This window comes from Budorcas taxicolor, chromosome 7, assembly GCF_023091745.1.
Source record: "Budorcas taxicolor isolate Tak-1 chromosome 7, Takin1.1, whole genome shotgun sequence".
In the NCBI taxonomy this organism is placed as follows: domain Eukaryota; kingdom Metazoa; phylum Chordata; class Mammalia; order Artiodactyla; family Bovidae; genus Budorcas; species Budorcas taxicolor.
This window is the reverse complement of record NC_068916.1, coordinates 30150643-30168933: the sequence shown is the minus strand read 5'-3', so window position 1 is coordinate 30168933 and position 18291 is coordinate 30150643. Positions and strand designations below refer to the sequence as shown.

Here is an 18291-nt window from a genome sequence, read left to right as displayed (position 1 = left end):
TCAGGATTGGGAACTCATGTACACCCGTGGCGGATTCATGTCAGTGTATGGCAAAACCAATACAGTATTGTAAAGTAAAGTAAAAATAAAAAATTAAAAACAAAACAACTTTATTGTCACAGGAAAAAAAAAGAATGTATATTTGAAAAGCCCTTGAAAATTATTAAATGTATGAACATGTGAAAGATACTAAACTCTTACTAGTTTGCAAAATGTATTCTCTTTTCTTGCTTTTAAATTGATATTCCTGTATTGACGTACTGGAATTCTTTGAATTTGGTTTTTTTTTTTTTTTTTAATTGGAGTGATTCTAAGCTGGAAGGTCTAGGCTGGTGAATGTATATTGGCTTATGAAATACTCAATACATTTTTGTTATTTTTATTTATTTTTTTAAAAGTGAGCAAATCACTGATTTCGTTTGGTTTTGTTTTTGTGATCCCTTTGGTATTAAAGTATAGGAATAAAGGGTAATGATTAAGAGTCTGCTGAGGTTTGATATCAGTGGGCATTACCTAGTAAGTCCATTGCCTGAACTTTTGTTACATTATTAATTTCCGAAACATGGTTTTTAATTCTCTGTAAGCTGACTAACTTTCTTTTCTTAATATTCTAGCTCTCTATCAGTATCAGCTCACATCATTGAAAAAATAATTCTGAAGACATGTTTTGCTGAAAAGACAGCTGAGAAAAATTTTACGAATGGGATGAACACGTGCCAGTTCATTGACTACCTACTGCAATTTGAATGTTAACATCACCCACCTGGTACAGTTACCTAGTGATGTACCAGTTCTCACGATACCCTATTTCAGTGTGCTTGTCTTGATTAAAGAATTCAAAGTGGAGTACCGCAAACTTGATATGGAAAATAAAAAGAAAGACAAGGACAAATCAGATGATAGAATGGCACGACCTAGTGGTCGGTTGGGACATAACACTCGAGGAACTGGTTCTTCATCCTCTGGAGTTTTAATGGTTGGACCTAACTTTAGAGTTGGAAAAAAAATTGGATGTGGGAATTTTGGAGAACTACGATTAGGTAAGACTATTTTGTTTATTCCATAATAATGGGAGCATTTTTTTAAAAATGAAGGGTACTTTTTAATGAAATGATTTAGTTAGTTACTTGTTTAATTTGTTTCATTGTTGTGGTAATTTTAAAGATTACAGATATTAAGAGTTTCTGTGTACTTGTATTCTCATTTGTGGGTCATTTCTTAGTAAGAAAACAGTGTCTGTTTTCTTGAGATTAGCCGTCCAGATTAAAAGAAAAAAGAAAGTAAATGAAAAAGCTCTAGCAGGATGAAAGAGATACCAGGGGAGTCTTTGCAGTGTACTCTTTAGGAATGATATTTAGGCTACTTTTTCTGATTTAGTAACTGGTTACTTGAGTAAATGCCTACTACCTTTTCTGATTGGAAGACATCTAGTAACTGTATGGCTTAAAGTTAAGGTAATATCCTCAAACTACATCAGAAATCAGTGCAGTTTGCAGTGTTATAATTTATTCCCCTCTTCCCCCATGTATGTCCAGAGTGGTTTAGAAATCTATATTCTTACCAAGGGACACAAAGTACTGATTCAGTGTATTCTTATAATCAGGTAAGTTTGGGAAACATTGGTCTACTTTAACCTTCTAACTCAGGGAAGGTTTCTTGACACGTGTCACACATCAATTTAATGACGGCCTCACGATCCAAACCTATCGTTTTAACTCCTAGTGCATTGAAGATGTGGCTATCTTCATTGAAGAGAAACAAGGAGGAGGACAGCACGGTTTCATGGGAGTCAGTATTGAGGTTCCTTGAGGGTTGTCTGGTTAATATACCAGCATGAGTGTAAACTTCTTTAAATAAAAATAAAAAACTTAGCTTCGCAATTTTCATTAGATTCAACCTTGGTGTTATAAAAATATATGCAATTGTATGTTCATCTTCTCAGCTACTTCTCTTTATCATCTTGTAAAACACTTTGAAAGAAAAAGTTTTAGTCTCAAAGACTAAGTATCAGACTCTTTGAGACTCCCATGGACTGTAGCCCACCAGGCTCCTCTGCCCATGGAGTTCTCCAGGGAAGAATACTGGAGTGGGTGGCCATTCACTTCTCCATGGAATCTTTCTAATCCAGGGATCAAATCCAGGTCTCTTGCATTGCAGGCAGATTCTTTACCATCTGGGCCAAAAACATTCTAATTTTTAGTTACTCCTTCATTTCATTACTGTTTTATGTAGTTAATGTACATTAAATCTTTGAATGAAGCAATCTAATAAAAGGTAATGACATATTTTATACATATGATGTGTCTAATAGACTCTTCTGCATTTTAGTAAAGACTCAAATATTTGAAAGGGTGAATGTTTTATATTTTATTTTTTAAAAGGTATTGTAATGATACTTTGAAATTCTTAAACTGTTTCTGATTTTGGCACTAAAAAAAAAGCAGATTATTTACTTGTCTGACCTTGAATTACACCCATCCATCCATTAAAAATTTATCACATGTCTACAGTATTATGTTTGAAGCATGATTAGACACTGATGATACATTGGAAAAATATAAAAATTGTCTCTGCCATTATGGAATGCATAAGTCATTTAACCACATGGGGCTTCAAATTTGTCAACTTTAGAATGGAATTATTTCTGCTTCCTGAATTACTGTGAAGATTAAATTTAGATAACAATATAAAAGAACCAACATTACCCTTGCCTGTTTCAGGAAAGCAGTGATTGTTCTACTCCTTTAAAGGATATCAAAATATTTGTTCTTAATTAAGATTATAGCATGTTGTATGTGTATTTAAAATTAATATAAATTAGTTTTCTAGCTGTATATTATGACATATATATTTGTACTTTGTCACTCTCTGTGTATATGGCTATAGTACTATAGTATTTTGGCATTTATTATTCAGAATCAATTTCATATAATTTATTTCAAAATAACTATATATATATATACACACACACATCTTTGTGTGTGTATGGATGTATATGTGTGTATACACACAAAAGAATCTAGAGGAACATTTTAGCCAGGGCATATGAGAAAACTGTATTACTCCTATATACTGAAACTAACATGCTGTATACTGAAAAAAAACAGCAAAATACCCCCATTCTTTTGCAGTCTGTGGATAAGCAGGAATAGGGATAAGATGACTTACTAGTCTATCCATCCATCCATCCATCCATTATTATCTTTCTATTTATCTATCTATATCTAATCTACCTGTAGGTTTTTGTTGTATATTTGTGTAGATTTTATTTAAATGTTTTATCTGTACATGTTACTGTTTCAATACTTACGATACATGTAACATGTCTATTTGCATAATTATTTTAATCATTTTTTTTTCTTAGTAGACTACTAAATAAAGGGAGGTTTTATTCCCTTTTAAAAAGGTTCCAGGTGGTTTCTCTGTACAGAAAGAGTTGTTATAATTGTCATTTTTTTCTATGATAAATGTGAATAAACATGTTTATTTAATCTGGATAAACATGCTAATATTAAAAGCTGGTTTGAATTCTTAAACTGCTTTCTTTAAAACCATGTTAATAGACATTGATTTCTGGCACTAAATTTTTTGTGATTAGTATTGAGTAAGAAAGAGTGTAGAGCATATATGTTATAGGCAAGTGATTGTCAAAAAAGATGCTATTAGGATCTTGGGCTGGACAGTGTTTTGTTTTTGTTTGCCTGTTTGTTAGAAGACTGTCCCATACACTGTGTGGCATTTAGAACTTCAGACCTCTTGGACACTAAACAGGAGTTGCATCTCCACATGCAGCCCCAGATTCCTCCCCCCAGCCCCCACTCCCATTTCCAAAAGCCCCAAGGAGAGACACTGTTACCCTCTGTTGAAAGTACTTTTATAGAGGATTACTAAAGAAAGAAGGAAATGGCAACCCACTCCAGTATTCTTGCCTGGAGAATTCCATGGACAGAGAGGAGCCTGGCAGACTATAGTCCATGGGGTCGCAAAGAGTCGGACACGACTGAGTGGCCAACAGACACACGTACACTAAAGAAAGAAAGCCGAACATAAACAATTTGACGTGAGATTAAAAAGAAAATAGTTAATCTTTAAAAAAATCTAAAATTAAGTTTAAGTAAATGTGTTTACTATCATTTTTATCTGTATTTTTAATTGTAAAATGATGAATTGATATTTTTGGTTTTATTTTATCCTTGTATTGGTAGTAAGGCTTGCATCCAGCATGTTGGATATATTCCTAGCTTAGACAATTAACCAAAACCCCCAGAAATGTTTTTAACAGGTACAGAATGAGACAGAAACAAAGCTAGCTAAAATGTGGGGTTATATTGTATACATTTTTTATTTTCCTGTGTATTATGAGGCTTTAACATCTGAAGAAAAACCTTTCTGGTCAGCCATATAGACCTCTTACTGTGGATGTATTCTAGAATGTGTGGAATACAAACCAGCTAATATAACATTGCTTTAATAATGAAAAGAAACCAAAAAACCTCAAATCCTTTCACTCTATGGAAAGACTGCTCCTCTACAGGATAGCCAGTTCTTCAAGATAAAAAAAATTGGGAGCATGCCTTTGATCTGCAAACTAACCAATTTAGAGCCATACCTCCCTCCTCTCTCTGGCCCCTGCATTCCAGGAGGCAGTCTTCCTGAAGGCATCCTGTGGCAGAGTACAAGACAGTTAGAGAAACTGCCCACCGAAGGTTAACAGAGTTATTCAGACTAGTCACTCCTAAGATGTTTACCCTCCCCTATCTTGCTTTTCCTGCAGAAATACCAAAGATCTTGGCCAAAGCTCTACCCTTGCTCCTGTCTTCTACCACCTGACCAAAACATGATATTTCTTCTGTGTCTCCTCTCGTAGCTATGCCTGGCTGACCATCATGTGAAAGAACAGAACGAGGGTGTTGTCTGTTGTTTTATGAATTACCATATCTGAAGTAAGATATTGTAAATTTTGATAGAATTAAGTAGACACAGACGTTTTTATAACTTTTTGTTTAAGCATTGTTTTGTTGAAAATTCTGCAGGTCTTACCATATGTATCAAGTAAATAAACAGATTGGGGTGGATTCATCTTTTTTATGTTTATTGACTTTCCTACATTTATTAGCTGAAGCTTAAAATTTTTCTGAAAAATGTAACAAGGAGTAGGCTATAATGCTATAAGAAATAGATCCTAGCATACAGCGGTGTTAGGCGAAGTAGTTTCTTTCTTTTTCACATAACACAGGCCAGAAGAACAGCACCAAGGGCTGTCAGGGTATCTCTGCACCCTCAGTATGTGGCTTCAGTCTCGATCTGTGAGTTGTTTACTTCCATTGTTGCTGTCTCCAGACACCCAGCCAGGAAAAGGGCCAGAAGATAATACGTTCATTCTCGCAAGTGGGCAGTGACAGGCCTTATGTTGACTCATATCTGTAACTTAAAATCACATGTCTGCACCAAGTTGAAAGAGAGGCTAGAAATGTAGTCTAGCTGGGCAACCATTTTAGGCCGTTCCTTTACTAAGGAAGGTGAACAGGGATATTTCAGTTGATTAGTAGTCCCTGATATAACCATATATGGAATTTCTGTAGAACATAGTTTTATAATAATGACCATTCAAATATCCCAATATTGGTAAACCCATCTTTTCAAGTTCTGTATGGCACAAAGTACTATTTATTGGAAACATCTTTTGAAATTGGGTTAAAACTTCAGTGAACTGGAACCAGTTTACTTGGCGCCTTCTCTTAATTGGATTTCCTCCATACACACACTCCTCTCTCTTGCTTGTATTGTACCCACAAACGTATACTTTGTGCATTGAACATACATTGTTAGTTCGTTCATATACATACCAAATACGGATTGAAAAGCCGATTATTTAAGGGGATGCCTATACAAAGTGGATCATTGAAAAAGCAAGAGAGTTCCAGAAAAATGTCTACTTCTGCTTTATTGACTACGCCAAAGCCTTTGACTTTGTGGATCACAACAAACTGGAAAATTCTGAAAGAGATGGGAATACTAGACCACCGGACTTGCCTGCTGAGCAACCTGTATGCAGGTCAAGAAGCAACAGTTAGAACTGGACATGGAACAAGAGACTGGTTCCAAATCAGGAAAGGAGTACTGATATATCAAGGCTGTATATTGTTACCCTGCTTGTTCATCTATGCAGAGTACATCATGAGAAGTGCTGGACTGGATGAAGCCCAGGCTGGAATCAAGATTGCTGGGAGAAATATCAGTAACCTCAGATATGCAGATGACACCACCCTTATGGCAGAAAGCAAAGAAGAACTACAGAGCTTCTTGGTGAAAGTGAAAGAGGAGAGTGAAAAAGTTGGCTTAATACTCAACATTCAGAAAACTAAGGTTGTGGCATCTGGTCCCATCACTTCATGGCAAATAGATGGGGAAACAGTGGAAACAGTGACAGACTTCATTTTGGGGGGCTCCAAAATCACTGCAGATGGTGATTGCAGCCATGAAATTAAAAGATGCTTGCTCTTTGCAAGAAAAGTTATGACCAACCTAGACAGCATATTAAAAAGCAGAGGCATTACTTTGCCAACAAAGGTCCATCTAGTCAAACCTATGGTTTTTCCAGAAATGTATGGATGTGAGAGTTGGACTATAAAGAAAGCTGAGTGCCGAAGAATTGATGCGTTTGAACTGTGTTGTTGGAGAAGACTCTTGAGAGTTCCTTGGACTGCAAGGAGATCCAACCAGTCCATCCTAAAGAAAATCAGTCCTGAATGCATTGGAAGGACTGATGTTGAAGCTGAAACTGCAATACTTTGGCCACCTGATGCAAAGAACTGACTCATTTGAAAAAACCCTGATGCTGGGAAGGATTAAAGGCGGGAGGAGAAGGGGACAACAGAGGATGAGATGGTTGGATAGCATCACTGACTCAATGGACATGAGTTTGAGTAAACTCTGGGAGTTGGTGAGGGACAGGGAAGCCTGGCGTGCTGCAGTCCATGGGGTAGCAAAGGGTTGGACCCGACTGAACTGAACTGAACTATGCAAAGTGACAAAAATGCATTAGTAATACTCAATCACGGCTCATTTTTGTAACCTTCGAAGTTCAGTGAAATCGCTAATATTCAAAAAAAGAAAATCCTTTTAGGATTTAGTTCTTTCTTCTGTGGCTTAAAAGTAAACATTTGACCATGTAAATGAAAACAAGAACAATATTTTTAGAAGTATTTTGTTTATTTTCATTGTATGGAATCTGTGTTTAGACTTTTTGTCCTATAAATATTTTTCCCTATGTGGTTATGAATAAATATCATATACAATACAAAATAATTCTGAGAAGATGATAATGTCTTGATGAAATATAAATTCCATTTTTGAATTTAAATTTTTTCTTTTGTTAGACACTCAGGATTTAAGTGTTCCTCAAGATTTAAATTTTTCATTGTATCATTAAATTATTCACTAAGCCAATTTTATACATCATGTATTCTTAAAATATATATGGTTACATCTAAATGCTGAACTAATTGGCTAAAAAATGGTATGTTTTCCAAAATGTTTTTTAATTTATGGGCTCAGTGAGTACTTTGACTGCAGCTTAGCTTACACCACTTAGGTACTCCTATTAATCTCTGTCTTTGTGATCAGTGTAATAGGTTTATGAGACTTATGCTACTTAGCATTAGAATGAACATTATTTTTCCCCCACTCATTTTTATAAAACAAGAACAAAACTCAGAAGAGCATTATAATATTTATATGAACAAACACTACTGTACAGTGTTGGCAGTGGTTCTATTTTTGCCATGACATTCTTTGTTACAAGTAGTCTTGCTGTTTGGCCATACAACTCATTGACTGTAAGGAAATCTAAAGGGTAAGATAACTGGTTGACAATTTGGTTTCAGTGCTCTAAAAGATAAAAAAAAAACTGGTTGACAGTTTGATTTTGAATGGTTGACAATTTGGTTTCATTTCTCCACAGATGCAGTGCTTTCATGGTTTCTTTTTTTCATTTTATATTGGATTATAGTTTATTTACAATGTTGTGTTAGTTTCAGGTATACAGCAAAGTGATTTAGTTATTTTTACAGTCCCATCACTTCATGGTAAATAGAAGGGAAAAAGTGGAAGCAGTGACAGGTTTTCTTTTCTTGAGCTCCAAAATCACTGTGCACAGTGCTGCAGCCATGAAATTGAAAGATTCTTGCTCCTTGGAAGGAAAGCTGTGAGAAACTAGACTGTGTATTTAAAAGCAGAGGTATCACTTTACTGACAAAAGTCCATATGATCAAAGCATGGAAATGAGAGTTGGACCATAAAGAAGGCTGAGTGCTGAAGAATTTATGCTTTCAAATTGTGGTACTGGAGAAGACTCTTGAGGGTCCCTTGGACTGCAAGGAGATCAAACTAGTCAATCCTAAAGGAAATCAACCCTGAATATTCATTGGAAGGACTGATGTTGAAACCAAAACTCCAATACTTTGGCCACCTGATGTGAAGAGCTGACTAATTGGAAAAGACCCTGATGCTGGGAAAAATTGAGGGCAAGAGGAGAAGAGGGCGGCTGAGGATGAGATGGTTAGATAGCGTCACTGACTCAATGGACATGAGTTTCAGCAAACTCTAGGAGATAGTGAAGGACATGGAAACCTGATGTGCTGCAGTCCATGGGGATGCAAAAAGTTGGACATGACTTAGTGACTGAACAACAATTTTGGCTACTTTAGATACAATTGCTTGTTCTCTAATGCCATCTTTACCAGGTTTATCATGCAGTTAGAAATTGGAGGCTAAAGAAGAATCAAGCTCTTCGTGTCCCCTACAAAAGAAATGGTTACACGATTCCTGATGAGTGTAAGTTTCTTGAAAATGGTCAAAATTTTTGCTGTTTGATAGTAGAGAACATGATGGAGACAGAGTTTTTGTAGTTGGTACAGCATCTGCTGCGGGCTACTGCTAAGTCGCTTCAGTCGTGTGTGACTCTTTGTGACCCCATGGACTGTAGCCTGCAAGGCTCCTCCATCCATGGGGTTTTCCAGGCAAGAGTACTGGAGTGGGGTGCCATCACCTTCTCCATGGTACAGCATCTAGCTTAGTTGATTTGGTGAAATATAAGGAGTGGGCATGTGTTGGAACATTTAAATATAGTGCAGTGATTTATTACCAGTTATATAGGTTACGGGGCTCCCTGGTAGTGCAGAGGTTAAAGCATCTGCCTGCAATGTGGGAGACCTGGGTTCGATCCCTGGGTCAGGAAGATCCCCTGGAGAAGGAAATGGCCACCCACTCCAGTATTCTTGCCTGGAGAATCCCATGGACGGAGGAGCTTGGTGGGCTACAGTCCACAGGTCGCAAAGAGTTGGACACGACTGAGCGACTTCACATTCATTCATTCATATAGGTTACACCTGGAGGAGGCAATGGCACCCCACTCCAGTGCTCTTGCCTGGAAAATCTCATGGATGGAGGAGGCTGGGAGGTTACAGTCCATGGGGTTGCAAAGAGTCGGAGACAACTGAGCAACTTCACTTTCTTTTTTTACATAGGTTACATGTATTGATAATCAATAGGAGCATCCCTTGATTATTCATTTTATTTCCAGGGAAATCTGGAGAGACTTAGTGCAGAATTTTTTTATATCATAGAGAATTTAGGTCCAATATGAGATCCTGAATCCTTAATGTTTGACAAAAGAAGTATCACCTTTTCTCAGATAGATCATAATAAACTATTATCATGAGTCTTCACAAATTTTAACTGTTTTTTGTATTTTCATTTTTCACAATAAAGTCTTTAAAAGGTATTTTTTACTGGTTTTTCATGTGTCATTGTGTCCTTTTTAATGTTTATTTAAAATTTTATTTTCCTTGTTTTTTATGGCAAAATTGCCTTAAGGGCCGTTAGCTGGGCTGTGAAATTGCTTGTGGCAAAGAGTCTTATGGTGAAAATACTGCTCACTGTGGCAACATATCCAAGACTGAAATTTTGTCTAGAAGTTTTACTGCCATTCATCAGCTACTGAACAAAATGAAGTTAGGAGTATTATGTTGGAAAAAAATTGCATGTGTGAGAGTTGATGGTTACCTATTTTATTCAGTAGTCAGTGTAACCAGGGCCATTTACTATCACAGTTAAACAAAACAACTATCATTGTTCTTTTTTTCTTCAGAAATTCAGAAATCAAATATTTTTCTATTTTTTATCCTTTTAGCTGTACTTGTAAAGAAGTACATGAATTTATGTATCACATTATCTTTATATACTTAATTCTCCAAAGTGTTTTACTTGAACTACAGATACTGACCCTGTGGAATTTTCTAGATTATTTTCAACTTGCTGGTGCCAATGATTAGTGTAATTTACTTGGATTCTTTACATATTAATTATGTTAAATCTTTATTCTGATTTGTCTTCTATTAGTTCTTTGTATAGGTTTTTTGACTTAAAAAAGTATAAAGTGTTTTAAGCTATCAAATCTGTATAAAATCTTCTGATCGCTTAATCTTTTTCCATTTTTTTTTAATGCTCAAAAGGCTTCTATATACTGGCCTGATAAATATTTTTTCTTGTTTTATGGCTTATATCTAACTCTTAAAATAACTGGAATTTAATTTGGTTTTAAGGTAAGTTGCTAATAACACTTCTTCCCCTCAAAGTAACTAGTTTGTCAAAGCCAGTTATTGAATAGTATTTCTAAAATTTTGTTTTATTTTAAATGTATTCCAGATTTTTCTGTATATTTACTAGATTATGTAAGAGCCCTATTAAGATCACATCTGAAAATAACAAAGGATTTAAAATGAGGTGGTGATTGAAAAAGGAATTGTGTAGTCTTGTTTCTATATACTGTTCTGGTTTTGAAACTTAGTAGTGTGTTTGCCTATTGATTACTTCCTAAGTGGTACACAGTATTCTAACAAAATAAGAGTTTTTCTACTTTTTTAAAAAATAAATAGGCTAAAGTATTTCTTAGTCTTACTTTTTTGTCTGAATCCAGGTGAAATACTAAATGTTATTGAGTTGATCATAAATTTAAATATATCCCTGTTATTGAGGTTTCTGCTAAATAGTTGGAAGCAAAAATCTATATTTTATTTAAATGTATTCTGTGCTTCTCCTCTTATCCCCTCAGAGCAGTTTTACATAATATATCTTTAAAAATTCACTTCTGGTAGAATCTGACATTTTTCTTTCTTTTTCAAGGGAAAAATTTGTATACAAATGAATATGTGGCCATTAAATTGGTAAGTTCATGTTTCTTATTTTTCTTCAATCATTTTCTTGTTATTTCTTTAATGATTAAGTTGCATTTTCACTAGTTTTTTCCATATCATTTGTAACTTGAGTGTTTATTTGGAAAGTATGAGGCATAACTGATTTTTTGTTATTAAGCTTCTAGCATCATCGTGCCCCTCAAGTGTATGGTAATGTATATGTAAGATATCTGTGTCTTTCTGTGTTACAATAGCTTAATTCTTTTACTGTGGGAGCATTATAGAATTGAATTCTTAAAATTTGGCACTGCTTCAAATTTGCGGAAGCTGATGTACTGGCATTTTTAATATGCTAGAAGTTAGAATGCAAGGCATTCTAACTTTCCTGATTCAAGCATTTGGACAAAAGTGTCTTTAGTGTTTAGGATTACATTATTTGGAAATGTATTTCCAGGTAGCTTCCAAAATCTTTTCTGTTTGTGTTTTATGTTTGGTAAAACTGGGTCTTGCTTGACCTTCAGGGATTCAGAAATTCTTGATGTGAGTGGAGGTTAGCCAGGAAAGCAAACTCCCAAGGGACTGATTTGACGTCCTAAAGAAGCTTGGTATGACAGCTGTAAGGCAGCTTTTTTTCCTTGGTGTAGTTGGTATCTGGGAATTTTTATGACATATAACTTTGTTCTGGTGCAGATTTACTATTTGGTTTGCCTGCCAGGTTTCCCTGAGGTTGAGCATGGCTTGTTTGGCTTCCCCAGCCTGCCTGCCAGTCTTGATCTTGTTTCTGCCAATGTAACCTCTGTTATTAGGGTGATGTGACTACAGAAGAGCCTATTCAAGTTGGAGAAAGTGAAACACAAAACTTTGGGGATAAGATAGAAAACTGTGATTTAAGTTAAAAAGCACAGTTTAAGTATATTTGTGAGTGTAAACCAAGTTTCACTGGAACAAATGCTGTCTATTTTTACTGGAAAATAAAAATGCACAGAAGGGGTTGTGGTGCTACTGAGATGGACTCACTGACATGTGAGTTGGGACTGGCATTTACCTGGCATGAGTTTACCTAGGTTTAAGTTCTGGTCCTTGGTTTTTATGACAGAAAATCTGGTTAGGTTGTCTCCTTAAAATTGTCACTGTTAATCAGAACTAGATTCACAGTATCCATCAATTCACTCAGTCAATCAAGCTCTCAGGTGTAAGTCTTTCAGAAGAGTTAATTTCTAACTTACAGTGAAGGTATTTTACTATTATGGGTCCAGAATGCCCACAACAGTATAAATCATGTTTTCTTTCTGTAGGCTGATCTACATAGAATATTAAGTTAAAATTACGGAAAGAAATTTACAAGGTTCCCTCATGAGTGTGTCAGGACAAGGGGAGTTAGTTTGTGTGAATCACAACAGGGAGGCCAGGATGCAAGGAATGGGCACTGCTGACTTTTCTTTCCCTGTGGTCTAGGCCAGTGTTGGGAGTGGACGTGGCACACTAGCATGGCAACACCTATAGTGTTTGTTATTGATGGCTTGTTCCACTCACGGGAGCACGTGAATAATACTTAACTGATAGGTTAGGGCAAATAAATCTTTATGTCAAAATAGGAGCCATGCTAGGCTCACCTTTACTTGTCAATTTCAGTCATTAACTGGTGACCCTTAGCTCCAGTTATTTTCAGATTTGAAACTTGTTTACCCTGTTGACATCTTTGATACCTTACTAAACATATACTATGTCATCTGTTAGCCTTCCTATGTATACACATACAAGTCACTTGTTTTAGTTTACCTTCATGCTGTATCACTGTTCCCGTATATTTTTTTTAAATGTCAAGTTTTTTTTTTTTATTCTGGAACCTATTTATTTATTAATTTATTTTTGGCTAAACTGAGTCTTTGTTGCTATGGGAAGGCATTCTCTAGTTGCTGTGGGCAGGGGCTGCTCTTGGTTGTGGTGCGTGGGCTTCTCGTTGTGATAGCTTCTCTTGTTGCAGAGCATGAGCTCTAGACGAGCAGGCTTAAGTAGCTGTGGTGTGTGGGCTCAGGAGTTGTGGTTCCCAGGCTCTAGAGCACAGCCTCAGTAGTTGTGGTGCATGGGCTTAGTTGCTCCACAGTATGTGGGATCTTCCCAGACAAGGGATCGAACCCACGTCCCCTGCATTGGCAGGTGGATTCTTTACCACTGAGCCAATGGGGAAGTCCCCTTTATTTTTTTTTTTCTTCTTTTGTTTTTTGACATTATTTTTCTGCCTTGATTTGCCCCTTATTAAAGCACAGTGATCAGAACTACATATAATAATGTTGTTATTCAATATTCTTTGGGAGAACTGAAAGTATTTTTATATCTATATGTGGCATTTTGAGGTTGAAGCATGGTATAGAGTTATGCTTGCCTCAGATTCATCCAAAAATGTATTGGCAAGATAGAAAATTTTTCATATAAACTGTTAAGCCATGGTTGGTACTTAGTTTCCTAAATATTTGCATGTGTGTGTATGTATGTATGTATGTATGTATTTATATGTGTATTATATGTATATACATATATATATAATGTTCTTATATTTTTTTTGTCTTATATGTTTGTCTGTTTGTATCTATTGTCTGTTTATAGAAAACCACATAATTTTGTTCAGAACCTGCCTTAAAAGTAACCACTTGAAAATGTTGTATCTGTATACCTTCAGTACTATCTTATTTTTGTACCTTGGTACAAAGGCGTTATTTGATGACAGTGGTGTTCATTTAGAGAGCAAACTTTAGGGACTCATTTCAGTTTTGTTATATATCCCATATAAAGGTTTACACACTTATTTAATGTTACCCTGGTTCATATTGATAGTTTGCTTCAGGTTAATTTGTTAACTTGATTCAGCCACCACTCTCATATCTTGTTTGTCCAGTTCAGTTCAGTCGCTCAATCATGACTCTTTGCGTCTCCATGGACTGTAGCATGCCAGGCTTCCCCGTGCATCACCAGCTCCCGAAGCTTGCTCAAACTCGTGTCCACTGAGTTGATGCCATCCAACCATCTCATCCTCTATCACCCCCTTCTCCTCCTGCCTTCTGCCATACAACAAATGACAGGTTATTATGTATCTTCTTTATAGTTACATAATAACCTGTCATTCATGAATAATGAAAAATTCATCCTATGGTGAGGTGACTTTTCTTGTATGGTGGCACAATAAAATTTTAGTGCTAGTAAGGTATTGGAATCAAGCTGAACTGACTCTACTAAATTAGAGAGTAGATAGATCTGGGTTTCTGTTTTTACCTGGGGAATATTAGTGATTGAGTGAATTATGTATTTTACTTGTGATTGTCTACCTGGGTATCTTTTTATTACATGTTATGGTTATATACTTTAATATAGTTAACTAAAGAATTCCACTGTGTGGAAGGGGCTGTTTTAAGTCATATACATGTGTATAGAAATAAAATGAGAAAATATTTTATCTATCTTTTGTAAACAAGGGGACTGAAAAGTACCAAAAGATTAAGTAAATCTAGCAAGTAGTGAATTTATGATTCACACCCAGCACAGTTTAATTCAGTGCCTCTGCCTTTATCCTGCCATCCTGCCTCTCAAGATCTAAGTTGATTGTTTTCTCTTATAATAATCTTATGATTATAATTGTTCCACTGGGATTTTACAGCTTCCTTATTTGAAGTCTTTGTCGTTGGTTATTTCATTATGGTATATCCAAGTATAAATTTCTTTTTAGTCGTTCATCAGTTCTCACATTGATTTCTTCAGTTATTGCCTCTGCTCACTTTTCTTTCTTTTTTCCTTATCAGTTGCATATTAGTCCTCATTATATTGTCCAGCTCTTTAATCTTTTTTTGTGTGTGTTTTCTTTTTTCTTCCTGCATAATGCATTTTGTATAATTTATGTAGATACATTCTACAAAATTTTCTCATTCTTTAGATATTTTTCTGTCTCCCAGTTTCCAAATTCTTTTTGCTGTTGTGTTAGTGTGTTGACAGATTGGTTTTAAATTTTGGTTATTTTTGTTTTTTTGTACTTCTTCAAGTTTTGTTGGTTTTGTTTAAATTTTGTTGGCTTGTTATATACTTTCCGGTTGGATCTTGTTCACTTTTCCTGTGTTATTACTCTGTTATAGTTTTGTTTCCTACAACTATTTTCACACATTTACATCTTAAATTTACTTTGCTTCTGTTTATGTTCTATAAGTGTGTTTGTGTTTGTCTGTGTAGGTATAAATCTCAAAAACATGATGTTGAATGAAAAGTCAGACACATACATATGAAACATATATCGTACAATCTTATTTACATGAAATCCAACAACAGGCAAAACAAATCAAAAGATGATAGAAGTCTGAGAGAAAGGTGATAGAGAAGTGCTAAAGGCTTTTTGAGTTAGTGGTTGCAGTTTACAAAGCTCATGAGCCTAATATTTAGAAATTGTGTGTTTTACTGTAAGCGGTTCAGTTCAGTCCAGTCGCTCAGTCGTGTTCGACTCTTTGCGACCCCGTGAATTGCAGCACACAGGCCTCCCTGTCCATCACCAACTCCGGAGTTCACTCACACTCATGTCCATCGAGTTGGTGATGCCATCCAGCCATCTCATCCTCTGTTGTCCCCTTCTCCTCCTGCCCCCAATCCCTCCCAGCATCAGAGTCTTTTCCAATGAGTCAACTCTTCGCATGAGGTGGCCAAAGTACTGGAGTTTCAGCTTTAGCATCAGTCCTTCCAAAGAACACCCAGGACCGATCTCCTCTAGAATGGACTGGTTGGATCTCCTTGCATTCCAAGGGACTCTCAAGAGTCTTCTCCAACACCACAGTTCAAAAGCATCCACTGTTCAGCGCTCAGCTTTCTTCACAGTCCAACTCTCACATCCATACATGACCACTGGAAAAACCATAGCCTTGATTAGACTGCTGTACTCCACCAAATTTTTTAAAAATGTATTGTTGCTACTGTCAAAATTTTCCCATCTCCATCGTTGTTCTTTTTTACTTTTCTGTAATGTCACTTTAACCCAGAACCTTTCCATCAGAAATATATAGTGTAGAGGGCACAGTAATTCCTGGGAACAAGAGAAATGGAATCAGGGCCATCATTGCCTTAGTCAAGAATATTAACAGTATACTTTTCTTCAGGGTCACAGAGTCAAACATAGATTTCCCTAATGCTTGTCTAATAGCCACTTAACCTGGTATATGTTTATGGCATTAATTTATTTTACATTGTACTTCAAGTTGATTATTATCTGGATTTAACCTTAGGGAGACAAGGATACCTAATAGAGTGTTACACTATATAAGAGCTGACATCAAGATTTGTAACATTTGTAATAATTGGAGCCTAATGATAGTTTAATAACATATATTTTTTATTGTTGCTTTTTTTTTTAAATAGGAGCCCATGAAATCCAGAGCACCACAGCTACATTTGGAATACAGATTCTACAAGCAGTTAGGATCTGGAGGTAAAGTCTTATTTTAATTTTTAAATTTGTAATAAAATGAATTATCATGATAGTAACTCTAGTTTCAAGGAATACTATGTTAAGTTTAGAAGTAATACTTCTTAAGGCTATGGTTGGTAGGTTATTTTCTTACTCACTAGAGTGTTCCTTTTTTATTTTAAATATGCCATTTTTGGAGCTTTTTGTGTTGGTACCAATAGAAATAGAGAACATTGTGAAAAAATTTAATTGGGGAATATAAAGTTCATATAGTTTCCAGACTCTTAGCCTTTTTGGTGGTATTATAGTTACTGAAATGACTTATGACATAGCAATAGGCTGAAAAATGGCCCCTTAAAAGATATCCATATCACAGTCCCTAGAATCTATAAATGTGACCTTATAGCAAAGACTTTACAGGTAAGAATAAGTTAAGGATCTTGAGAGTAAAGATTATTTTGGGTTATCTCTCTTCAGTTCAATTGTTTAATCGTGTCTGACTCTTCGTGACCCCATGGACTACAGCACATGGGTTATCTGGGTGGCCCTAAATGCACAGTAAAAGAGAGTCAGAGGAACGATTTATGTAACAGAAGAGAAGGCCAAGTGGCTACGAAGGCCAAGTGGCTACAGAAGCCAAGATTGGAGTGATATGGCCAATAAGCCAAAGAATCCTGAAATCCTAGTGTAGGATTGTCCTGTAGAACCTCTTTGATTCAGCCTGTTGAAACTGATTTCAAATTTTTGGCCTCCAGAACTGTGAGAAAGTAAATTTCTGTTATTTTAAGCCACAAATGTGTAGTAATTACAGTGGCTGTAGGAAATTAATGCCAGTATAGTTTTACATAAACTATAAATCTAAGTGAGAATGGATATTTTGTTCCATTGGAAAAAAACTAATGAGAAAATTTCCTATTTTACGTTGTATTTACTTTATGTTAATGTTTCTCTCAGCTTCAATTTTCATTTCTGTTCTACTAACTAATGATTTTTATATGTACAGTGTCTTACCAAGTAAGGATATTTTGTTTTCCCAGATTCAACAGAATGGAATTTTTTCAGGTGTCTTTTTGTAAGCTCATGTTTACCTTCTACTTGGTAGAGCTGTACATTTCTTAATATTATCAATTTTGCATTCTTTTCTTTTTCCTTAGAGCATGCTTTCCAAATGAGTCATCATTGTGGGGACACTAAGTTGACATTTTGTAATAATAGTTTTATCATTATAAACTTTCTATAGTGTGTGTTTGAGTCTGATACAGACAGTCCTCCAGGACTTATCAAAATTATCACTGACAATTGAGATTTAAATAATAAGGGGATACAACTAATTATATGTGAAACTATACATATTAGTTAGGACTAGTAAGTGACAGAAAGCCCTAAGAAGCTAAGTGGGGGGAAAAAAGTTTATTGACCACGTACTGTAAATTCAGGGAAAAGACTTGTTTATAAGACATTGCAATACTGTCACCAGAGACGTTCTTTAATTTGTCTCTGTGCTCTGTGTGTGTAAGCAAATGTGTAAGCTTTGTTCTCTGATTGGCCCTTATGAAATGACACAGAAGCTTACCAACAGCCTAGCTTAGCACTTATAAAAATATCTCAACTAAAAATTTCAGCAAAAGTTCTAGAACCGAATTGTAATGGTTGCCTGAAGTGGGG

At 35.7% G+C, this 18291-nt stretch overlaps 1 protein-coding gene across 1 annotated transcript in view; it reads left to right on the top strand.

Annotated features, from left to right (window-relative positions):
* The first annotated feature begins 862 nt into the window (after window positions 1-862).
* Window positions 863-18291, top strand: part of CSNK1G3 (casein kinase 1 gamma 3) — an 85790-nt gene continuing 68361 nt past the window's right edge. Inside the window, exons 1-3 of the mRNA XM_052642919.1 lie at window positions 863-1040; window positions 11185-11225; window positions 16578-16647. Coding sequence (XP_052498879.1) covers window positions 863-1040; window positions 11185-11225; window positions 16578-16647 — 289 coding nt within the window. The remainder of the gene's footprint in view (window positions 1041-11184; window positions 11226-16577; window positions 16648-18291) is intronic.